The following is a 12059-nucleotide window of genomic DNA, read 5'->3' as shown; positions in this document are numbered from 1 at the left end:
AAAAGTCTGCTTCATCCACAGCCCCTGCATGACTTTGAAAAATTAAACCCTTTTGTTTAATTGGTCCAATATGGCATTCCTCCGTGTAAACGTGGACAAGCAGCAGGCGCATTGAGTCAGTTTTGCGTTTTATCTCGCTGAAGTCGTTTGTCATTTTTATCGAGCATCACCGTAAAAAAATCACAACTATGAGCAGTTGTATCTTTGATGAAGTCAAATAGCCAATGTGTTTCAACACAATTGAAAACAGTCGGTCCACAATGTCTACTGAAGACTTGATGTCTGTATTTGTGAAGCTATTTTTTGCCCTTTAACTCGTTTTATATAATTTCACAGTTTGTGGCAGCTGCATTAAAGGTGCCAACAAACACGGAGAATTCAGTACACGACTCTTCACTGCTGCAGAAGCAGAACCTGTTGTTTGTGTCCATCAGTTTTATGAAGAAATTAGGATCTTCGTCTTGCCTCTCTTTACATTTTTTTGCAGATGAAAAAATGATACATGCAGATGATATGCAAGTATTTTTTAATACTCTCTTCCTTGTTTGCCTTGATTCAAATATTCCGGAGCACCAAAGGGCAACAATGTTAGTGAATTATGTTAACGCTATCCCATCAAATCTTTGAGGTGCATGTCAACACACACATACACACACACGTGAAACAATGCTGAGGTTCTTACAAGCACAGAGAACTTTCAAACTCGTGTTTACCCTCTCTTTCTTGCCTCTCATATAATCGTAAATGTCATTGGTTTGTTTAGTTTCCTCCACGCTTTTTCTTTTCCTTTTCAGTGTTTCTTTTACCAGCAGAATCCCTGCTGAGTCACGCACTGTTTGAGAGACACAACTTTTCTCCTGATGCTCTTTCAGGAGTCTGTGTTTTTTTTTTTTTTTTTTTTTTTGCTGCATGGACCCAGTCAATGAAAGGTCAAGCCTCATGCGGAGTAATTAAAAATAGATGAGCCTGACTTTCCTGTAATGTCAGACTAATGAAACGGAGGTTGAGCTGACTTTAAAGGAGATATATATATATATATATATATATATATATATATATATATATATATAACCTATATGAATAAACAAATATATAAACACAGAACTATCATTCATTCTCTTCTCTGGTGAGTGTTCTAACTTAGTTTGCAAACAAAATGGTACTTATCATGCTGGAGAGATTTTTAACAACGAGCCTGTCAGTGAAAGAAAACCATATTCATAAGACTTAAAAAAAAACAACAACACAAGAATGAAAAAATGATTTTTCTGCAAAGGACAAAAGAAGGTTTGAAAGAAGATATTGGCGTGTTTCTGCATCACCACAGTTTTGATCGTGATCCAGATCTTTATTCTTCGGTTGCACATTTGTTGTTTTAAGTGAGTACTAATGGCTTCTCTGGATTTAGTCCACGACACATTTATCATGTCTGTTTGCTGCACATTTTAAGAAAAAATCCGTCTTGAATGCTGTCAACATTTCACAGCTCTTAGACCTTATTGCTTTAGCCTCGACTGTGTTTAGTCGCCCAGTTAAGCAGAGCAAGGCCGCTATGTTGTACATTTCAAGTTAAGAGTTCTCTGTCCCACTGGTTGACCTGTGCACATTAAATTAACCCTTTTTTATTGGTGTGGCGGGATTCTGGATACAGCTTAGATTTTTGTATTTTCTTTGGATATCTTAAAAATATTCTTCGGCGCCCCATGCTTTAGGATGTCATTGATTATGACTGAGACTGAATGGCCACACAAACATAGTCTTTGTGAATCTTCTAAACCCCTGTAGCCAGTAAATAAAAGCGTAAAACAAGAGAATAGCTCCAGAGGCTCACCCTTGCTTGATCTGAGGCCAGATCACTTCATGCTCAGCTGGTTCAACGGTTAAAAGGCCAGAAGGTGCTGAGAGGGGTTTAATCCCCAGAGTTTTCCAAGAGGAGAATAATTTTGCAGTGAATAAAAAAAAAATCCCTGTATTTAATGTTCATCCATTCTGTTTTTGATTCTGCTTGCATACTGTATGAGACGAGGGAGATGTGACTCATACAATGAGTCATTTTGTGTGTTTTGAAGCTGATGAGAAATCTATTCCAACCTACATTAACAGTAATATAACTTTACAAGTAACTTCATATTGAACTTCTTATTTCATAGCCCTATAGAGGTTTATTTTACTCCCTGTGCAAATATTTCATATCTCACCTAATTCATGTTTCTGACATTTAAATACCATTTCTATTTGCACAGAGTTGCTTTTTGTGGGTATCTATTTCACTCTCTATGGGAAAGCCATTAGATTCCCTCCGCTGTACAGGCAAATACTCCAATTCAAGCATTAATCTTCAGAATGTGATAAAGTTTGATTTTGGGACTGATAAGGTTTTCTGCCCGGCTGAAGGTTTGATTGAATGCAGAGAGATCCCTCACTGAGGTTCTGGAAAAGGAAGCCCTTACCCTCATAGGATGAGGCAGAGTCGGTGTTGCAGTTCTGAATAATACATTCTTAGTAGAGCTGCATGCTTTGCATTTTTGTTCTGTATGCTAAGCTGTTTGCGTAGCTTTTTTTTTTTTGTGAGGATCATAAAACATCCAAAGAAACTTGTTTCTTGCCTCTTCTTGATACTTTCTGCCTGCCTGCTAACAGCACTGGTTGGACGTCAGCGTTAACATTTTCTTTTTCTTTCCATTGAAGTCTTTTATCACACAACTTCTGGAATTCTTCTGGAGTTGTTTTTCAGAAGAATCATTTTGTGCATTGTGCTTTGAATGACCTTCTCTCCGCCTGTAAAGCTGCTCCTCTGACTCTGACTCGTTGCAGTCCTCATAAAAGTCATCCACTGGCGTGGTGGAGTAAAGCCTCGGTGGATGTCACAGTACACCATTAATAGCTCCCATTTGTTCATTACCTGTACTATTGCTATTGATCTCCCAGAGGCCCTTCTATGGTTCCGTCTGCCGCTGAAAGGTCTGGCAGGCCAGCGTGATACGTCACGCCATGCAGACATGCCTTATAGAAAATAATATCCTCCTACCCGCCGGGGTTGATTCTCAGAGGCTCTGTATGCAAACACAGATTATTGTGAGTGATGGGGAGGGGATTTAGGTTGAAATCATTCTCTTTGTATTGCAATTGTTTTTCAAATGAAAGGATAAAAGGCTCACCGGATGGAGACGTGTTGTGGAATATTTCAAAAGAGAGACAAATGTTTGCTGTTGAGGGGTGTTCGGCAGGATTTCAGATGTTACTCAGTTCCCAAAGGTTGATTGAATGTTAGAGCATGCTTACACACCAGTAACCATCATTCTACCTTCATTTCCCAAGTTAATCCTTTCACATGTGGAGTTAGCTGTTACTGTAACATCAGGATGGTTGCTGTCTCGTAGAAACCATAACAGAATTAGGATTTGTATCTCGTGCTACCAGTGGTATCATGTGCCTCTTTGCTGCTTTAATCCTAATATTAACTACGCTTGCAGAAATGCATAAGCAGTGATGCAATCATGGATTTCAGAGGGATAATTAAAGAATCAGAAATACAAGGTTTCAGTTGGGGGAATATGGGATTTGCTGTTTTCTCATTTACAGAAAAAAAAGCATTAAGAATGAAAGGAATGTATTGGTGAATAAGACATACTTTATTAAAGCCCAAGGGGAAATTCACTCTCTGTTTTTTTTCTCACTCTGTTATTGAACAAGCTACACAGACATAGGACAGAAATGCACAAACAGGATCCTATAGAGAGATGTCAGGATGAGGAAAGTTGGTATATTTTAAATTTGGATTAGTTGCATTAATAACTGCCCAGTTTTGAGTTGGTATTGCTCAGTTTAAAATTAAATGATAAATATTTTGTGCCTCAGCCAGGACTTTAAAAAAAACAAACTGAAAAGAGAAGAATAAATAAGGATTTCAAATGTATCCATCCGTTTACGATCTTGTCCTTCTACCTGTTTGTCTTCCAGGAGACTGTGGGGGAGAACGCAGGAGTTCACGGTCCAGCAGAGGACAGGAAGGAGAAAGTGCCCAGCCCTCATCTCAGCCAACTGGTGGTCCTCACTAACAGTGGGACTCTTTATGGACTGGCCCAGCGCGTGGTGGCCACTGAATCTCTGTAAGTACTCTCTGCACCACACTCCAGATGAAGACTTAACACGTCTCATAACAAAGGCATTATAAAGTCATCAGTGTAATTGCACGCTAGAAATTGGAGCAATCACCAGTATAGGTTTGAATTCTTCGGGTATGGGGTGAGAGATTATGATAACAGGACTTTCATTTAGTCGCTTGTGTTTCCTGGCAGTTACATTCATCAAAGCATTTAACATGATCAAGGTTAAGAGGCCACTCTCTCACTTCCTTACCTCATGTGCTCATTTCATGAAGCATGATACAGAACCTGGCCATCAAACATTTTTATGTCAATATTCATATTGATAAAGCAGGGTAAAATAATACACAATAGCAATACAACCAATACAAATGAGAAAGAAAAAGTCTCTTCCCTATAATTTACTATTTTTACTTTTGCAATGAGTCACAACTTACGCCTGTGCAGTCCTCTCTGTTTTCCGTGTTACATCACACTTCACACAAAGGCACACTCATAAAATAAGGTCAAAATATTCCTTTTTGGACAACTCTTGGACATGAAAACTCTGCAGAGTACATACACTTTAAAATGAAAATCTGTAAACCCAGAAGCCCAGATCGACTTACCTGCAGAATTCTCGAACACGTTTTCATGTGTTTGAGGTAGACAGCTTGGTCAGATGACTGATCGAAGCAAAAGAGCTTAAGTGCAGAAGGGAAGTTATTCTGTGGATGAAGTATAAAAAGGAAAAATCTTTCAAGTGAAGAGATTACTCCTTCTGGCATATCAAAAGCTTTCTGATTCAATGACAAAGTCCATAAAACCAAACATGAACTCAAAAACATACTAAAGAAATAGAAAACAAATATTCAATTGTATTTTCCAAGCCCACTCACTGGTGCAATTGACTCTTTAACATATTTCTACAGAACTGTTTACTCTCCAAAACAAAACAAAACACCTCCTGAGAAAGGAACATTTTTTTTTAAGGAATGTCTCCTAAAATAACTCAAACCTAATCAGCCCTCCTCGACAAGAACTGACGAGAGCTCCTTTTTGTGCCCAGCAATGAATCACCTGGGCCAGATGTCTACCCAGCTGAATTGAAGAAACAGCTTCAGTGCTTTCTTTTACCTCGTTCTTTTTTTTTTTCTTTTAAAGTAATATCAGAAATGCTTATGAAACCTCACTCCATATGGACACTGCAAATATTACACTGTACCCAAACCAGCTGGAGACGAGTTCCACTTCAGTACCTTGGATATGAACTTGTGCAACCATCGCCTTAGTCTTTGTGATGTTAAGCTGGCGATTGTTATGGTCACACCAGTCCACAAAATCCTTGATCATGCCCCTGTCCTCCTCTTCATGACCTCTCGTTAAACATCCCACAACTGCTGAGTCATTTTTAGAACTTCTGGAGAAAGCAGCTGTCCGAGCTGTTTAGGAAGTCAGGCGTATAGAGAGTGAACAGCAATGAAAACAACACAGTGCCTTGTTCTACAGAGCACTCCGTTTTGAAGACACACATACTGGGGTTGTGCAGGAAAGATAATCCATAACCCAAGAGACAGTTTCTGACCCCACCTGCAGCCTTCCTCCTCTTTTCACCCAGAAGCCTGGACTGTATTGTATTAAAGGCTCTCGAGAAGTCGATTGATTGATTGGATTTATTTTCCTGTCATGCACACCATGTGCCCAACCCTCATGGGGTCAAGACACCGGAAAATTCAGTCATTCTTCAATTCGGGGTTAAGTGTCTTGCCCAAGGACACATCGGACATCTTGCTCGCAGGAGCTGGGGATCAAACCCTCGACCTTCCGGTTTCAGAGACGATTACTCTACCCACTGAGCCAAATCCACCAACTTAGATTAAATAAGTGTGAGGATCTAACACAACCGTTCAGAGCAGGTCCGCCGCATCCCATCAGGTCCAGGGTCTTTTTCCTGCTTGACTGTATTCAGTTTTCTCTTGACCGGCCATGATTGGAGTGTTGTGGGTGAGGTAGGGGTGGGAGAGGTTTGAACCGCAGGCGTCATGCAGGAAGGTGTAGCATTGTCAAATCTGTTCAAGAACAGATTAAGGTCCTCCGCCAAGTCCTGATCTTCCTCGATGAGTGGTTTTCCCTTCTGCTCTATACCTGTTATCTTCTTCATAGCCGCCCGTTCCTGTTTCACTCCATCCTGCTGTTCAAGTTTCTGACTGTAGGTGGTTTTCCCCTCCATGATCTTCAGCTTGCACTCTTTCTGCAGTGCGTTCGCTTTTTCCCTGTCTCCTTTTGTGGTTTATCAGTCCTTTCAGGTTGGTGCCGAGCCATGGCTTATTGTTGGGAAAACATTGAATTTCCCTGCTGGGTATGTTACATGTTATGTCGACACAAAGGCGAATGTAGCCAGTGATGCAGCTTGATAGTACATCAATGTCATCCCCATATGAGTCACAGAATGCAGCCAGTTTGTTGTTTCCAGGCAGCTCTGTAGAGCTTCTGGTGCTTCAGGGGTCCAGGATTTTACAGTTTTAGTTGTGACAGGAGTTCTTTTACCAACTGGGGGTGTAAGAAGGGAATAGATGGACGAGATTATGATCTGATCCACCTAGGGGAGGTAGAGCAGTGGAATTATATGTATATTTTATGTAAGCATATAAACAGTCCGGAGTCTTTTCTCCTCTTGATGCATGGAAGAATAAAAGAGTGAATTCGTACCGAGGCAAATGTTGTAAGCAAGGCTTAATCAGACTCCAATCAGCAATCTCATCAATAATGCTAGTCAATGACCACTTTAATTACAAAGAGGTTCTTGGCAAAAAATACTCACAACTGTCGGCTCTTTTCATTTAACCCAACTTCTTCCATTAGACAATGTTACCACCACCATCAAATTACTCTTTATGCAGATGACATCCTTCTTTACATCACAAATCCCAGATCCTCACTTTTCTCCCAAAAAGCTCTGACTTTATCTGGGCAAAACTGGCTGAGGAGTTGTTTTTTGCTTCTATCTGAAAAGGCGTTATTAAAAGAGGCAGCCAATCTCAGCCTGAGCACCTCTGACATCCTCAGTATATGGCGTTTGAAACATCAAAAGAAAGGGAACGTTAAAAAAAAAGTGAGAGACATCTGAAATCCTTCAAGCGCTCCTCTTGCTGTTTTTACATGTTGCTTTCAGAAAGTATGATCATATTTACTGATAGGTGGGCTCATTTTTGCCCACACTGCACCATATAGTGAAGGTAAACATAAGCTGTTACAGCAATCCTTAATATGCTGTGTTTTCTTCTGCTGCATTAAAACAAAAAATGCACATTGAGCTCTTTTATGGTGCTCTGGCTGTGTTTAATGTAGTGCTTTCAGATGTGGTGATAGCCAGACGCTACTTAATAATATCAATAATGCATTTAACATAAAGACTCCTGATGGCTTTACATTTATTTCCTACTGATTTTCTCTTTGGAGTTCAGTAACAGCCTCACTATTGGATAAGTCAACCATGCAGAGATTTGAAATCACAGACCTTTCACCAAGCACATCATGTTCTGTTTTTAGCCATTTTCCCTCGAAAAGACTACAATCAAAGAAGTATATTTTGAATTTTAAGTATAAAATTTGTTTTGGGTTTTTTTTTTTTTTTTTTCGCCACGAGAAGACACTGATAAGAATCATTTAGGTTTTTGTTTTTAATAGTGTTGTCAACATTAAAAAATCAGAGCTTCTATAAGAATTGCATTTGCTAATGAACTCGGAAAAACAGCATTATAGTTTGCCGACATGAAAAAACTTTAATTCAGGGAATCAATAAACCATTGATATATGTATCAGCCTCAAACACCCCCGTCCAGGCTTTATAAAATGAAAAACTAACATTACAAAGCTCTTGACTGCGTATTTAATTATACTGTCTTGCCTTATTGCAAATTCTGAACGAGTATTTGTTGATCTTTTTTTAAAACAATCTTTATTCAAAAGTTTCGCCCTCTCACATCGTGAATCAGCTGACTAAGGAACAGGGAGCTGTTCAATGTGACAGGCGGCTCTGTGTGACGCAGACGCGACTGTTTGACGCTGAGGGTGAAATTGCTCAGTTGGTCGCTGAGAGAGTTCAAACTAAAATTGGTTTAAGTGGAACAGTTTTTGTCTGGTTGAGTTATTTGTCTTCTCGTAGATGCACTGTCCAATCTGTTGTGTTGATGTTTTTGACTTGGACCTTTAAAGAAATCCTAATTTAAGAGCCCAGACGTGTTTGTTAAAACTCAGGAGTCAACTCTGAACTTCACTCCAGCCTCAGGTTTTAGCGCACAGTTAAACACTCGAGATTCATCGATCAGCCCGAGTCCACAGGACTTTATTTTGTCAAAGCTTGACTCGCAGAAAAAAGGGGGTGTTAGTTCTGTCAGTATTGATTTTCTTGTGTTCTGTCTTTCTTTTCCCTGCTACTTTACTTGTCCCCTCATATTCAGGCTAACTGAAAGCCATTCATTGTTAATAAAAGAAGGGACAGGCTGATCTGTTGTGCTTGTAAGGAGATTTTTAAGTAGATGCCGTTTCACAAAGTGCAACTTCACAAGACTCTCGAGACTACAAGAACTATTTTAATGATGCAACACTGAAGTCTATTCTAACTTAATTGTTTAAAGGACACCGTAATGATCACAGCAAAAAAAAAAAGATGTCATGTCTGCAACAAGTAAAGTGTAGCTGCATGGTTAAAACCAGTGTTGTAGCCAAGACCGCACTAACCAAGACCAAGTCATACTCGAGTCCAGAGTGCTCCAAGACCAAGACCAAGGCAGGGGAGGCCGAGATAAGAACAAGACCATCGATATCAATGAAAATCTCTATCTTCACTCACTTTGACTGTAACACAGGGAAGGCTGCGATATTAACCGGGCGTATAAAATTTCAGTTAATTGAAGTGTTTCCTTCCTTTCAAAAGAGGCGGTGTTTGACCTGTCTTGGGACAAAGACCTATCTCGAGTACTTCCACACTAGTTGAAACCATTTTTTTCCCTCTTGTGTTGTTTAACTGCTGAGCTTCAACATTAGTGCCTTTATCAGTCAGTTACACAGAGTTCTTGTGATGTTTCTAAAACTTTAATCTTCAAAAACAAACAGAATACAGAAAACATTCAATCAATCAAAACTAATACCAGCTTCATTTAACACATCTGTCACTTGTTAATAACACAGGGACCAGACATAGTCATTTCTGTCATTGATGTTTGTCATCACTCTGCTGAATTTAATTTCTTCTTCTGTTTGTTTGTTTGTTTTTTTCCAGTGTGTTTTTGGCTGAACAATTTGAATCCCTACAGTCTCACCTGGACACAATGATGCCTTTAGCCAAGAAGCCCTTCCTGCAACAGTTTTATTCCCAGGTATGTTTTCACCCTTTCCCTTAACTGTGTCATTTCAATAATATTGTTGTTGCCTGTTAGCCACAGTTGAGTACAGTAAGGCCGTATGAACTTAGTGATCATCATTTAATCTGTTAAAGAATGAGCGTCATAAGAATCATTCTTAATTAAAAACGTGTACACTATATCTAATGTATCTAATGTTTTGTTTTTATTGAAAGTGTCCACCGGGACAAATAATGATGTATCTGTCACTAAGTATTCTACTCATTCTTGATCATCAAAGAAATAAGATGATTTATAACCCTCAGGCAGCTCTTCCCCATCCTTTCTGTTGTTGTTGCGCTTCCCTTGACATTTGAAACCGTCAGCTCCTCGGGCAGATCTGTTTACCCATCAACATAAAATGAATGTCATGTCCTAAAATTATACTCCGGAAGATATTATGCAATCCATGACGTTAGGTTACCTGCACAACCTGAGGAGACCTTGACTCCCTGGTCTCTGTCGCCGCTGCTCACTGCTCACATAATGTTCATGAACATATTGAATAAAACACACGTTACATGTTCTCTCCTTTTCCTCCCAGACGGTGTCGACAGCCAGTGAGCTCCGCAAACCCATTTACTGGATTGTTGCGGCGAAGGCCATCGACTACGAACAAATGTTGCTCATGATGGCGGGGGTTAAATGGGACATCAGGGAGATAATGTCGCAGCATAATGTGTACGTGGACGCCCTTTTACAGGTAATGTTGCATAAGAGATGTGTAGGGGACTGTTATCGTAGCAGGAGATGAACTATACTGTTAACAGAGCCACACAGGGATTCATTATTATTGCCATTACAATGAAGAGAACTGAATAATGAAATACTAATGGAAAACATAAGGTTTTTGACACACCTAGCAAACACAAAATGACATTTATATTAGCTTGGAGTTTTACATTTGGACAGCAAACCCAAATTAAATCCCACCTTAGTGGTATTTTAGTATTTTCGATCTGCTTTTGGTTGTCCTGACCTCCTGAAGGAAATATCTTCATCTTCAGCAGGTAGATGCTTTGTTTTTAATCCAGACTCTAACTCTAACTTTCTCTGCAAATTGCACCAATAAGATTGTGCAAAGTCAGTTTATCAACCAAAGCAGAGGTCTGGTGCTGTTAACATGGTGTTTAATGGGCGGTGAAAGGATGAAAAAAGTAGAGCCTGCTGCATTGAAAACCAAAACAATGTGCCAGAAGATTCTGAAACACTCCCTCAAGCTGAGGGGAAGATTTAATCTTTGGACAAAAAAAAAAAATCTGAATTGTTGATGTTTGTTGCTCATGTTCAAAGATTACATGGACACTTTCCCTGATAATAATAAGTAGACTCTCAGTCATTTGAATATGATCAGTGATTATAAATAACAATAATAGATACAAATAAAATACAGTTACTGTATATTAAAATAGAGAAAATCACTTCTTAAAACGTACTTCTTCTGAAAAAAGTTTAGAAGTTTATCTATCTCCTCTTTAAATATTTGAACTTTAAAACTTCCTGTATTCATTTGACTTTTTTAATCCCTGCTCCATTTAATGTTTAACTCTTCAGTTACTTTATTCATGAAACCGTCTCTCGTTTATCTCTCCTTTTTATCCTCAGTCTGTCTTCACAGCCCGTAATGTGATGTCGCCCCTCTCTCCCTCAATTTTTATTTAAATGTTGTTCTCTGCTGATTGATTTTAAACTCATTTTCCTTCATTTTATTTAACTGCCTCTTCATACCTGCCTGTGGTGTCTCTCTTATTCCTGTTATTTGCATTTATATTATTTGTCTGTTTGGCCCGTCTCTTGATCCCTTATCCGTTTTCTGTTGGGTTTATTATACATTCAAGAAAAGTTTGAACTCGTCCAAGTGTTAATTATTTTTCCCTTTACAAATACTAACAGTCCTCTGTAGCCCCGTCTATGTCATGTGATATCCTCGGCCCAAAATAAAGAATACTCAAAAGGCACAAATATATATTGTTTGCCTTTGAACCTGTGAAATTCGAGGTTATCCATGGAATATCTCTGTGGTTTACATAACACCTGCCTTTCATTCCACAAAAAGTCTAGAAGTCATGCGCTTCTTGTCATTCTGCTTAAGTTTAAGTTCATTCAGGAACTTTTGCAATCAATTATTTGGGATGGGGTGAATAATTTAGCTCATGGGTGAGCTGATGAGAGCCTAATTCAGATCTGTCCTCAAGTTTTCAGCTTTGTTTGAGACTCTCAAGCTCAGTTGGAGCAGATTTTTTTTTTTGGGGGGGGGGGGTTTGAAAGTTTTGTGTGACACTTATCCCATCATGCATTTTTCATTGGTTTGGAAGGACGTGCAGCTCCTGTATTCTCACCTCAGACTCAAAGAGGTCTAAAGGGCTCGCTGTGGTGTGAAAATCCTCAACACACCAACACGAGAGGAAGACAAATCTCTCTGCGTGCGTAACAGTTACTCAAAGACATTTTGCTGAAATCTCTCTTAAGAAGGCACATATTGGAGATCTCGATAAATATCTTCAGCTAGAGTCAGAGTAAACAGTTGTGTGCTCATATAAATTCAAAGTCCCCTTCTGAGTCCCTGAATGGC

The 12059-nt window shown here is 39.3% G+C and overlaps 1 protein-coding gene across 2 annotated transcripts in view; it reads left to right on the top strand.

The window, feature by feature from the left end:
- Window positions 1-12059, top strand: part of vps50 (VPS50 subunit of EARP/GARPII complex) — a 104065-nt gene that overhangs the window by 85119 nt on the left and 6887 nt on the right. For both annotated transcript variants that reach the window (XM_079368384.1, XM_079368386.1), the window contains 3 exons: window positions 3961-4109; window positions 9367-9463; window positions 10032-10190. In XM_079368384.1, the coding sequence (XP_079224510.1) occupies window positions 3961-4109; window positions 9367-9463; window positions 10032-10190 (405 nt within the window). The remainder of the gene's footprint in view (window positions 1-3960; window positions 4110-9366; window positions 9464-10031; window positions 10191-12059) is intronic.

This window comes from Symphodus melops (genome assembly GCF_947650265.1).
Source record: "Symphodus melops genome assembly, chromosome: 18".
NCBI lineage: Eukaryota > Metazoa > Chordata > Actinopteri > Labriformes > Labridae > Symphodus > Symphodus melops.
The sequence above is the reverse complement of the archived record's forward strand: the minus strand, read 5'-3'. Positions and strand labels throughout refer to the sequence as shown.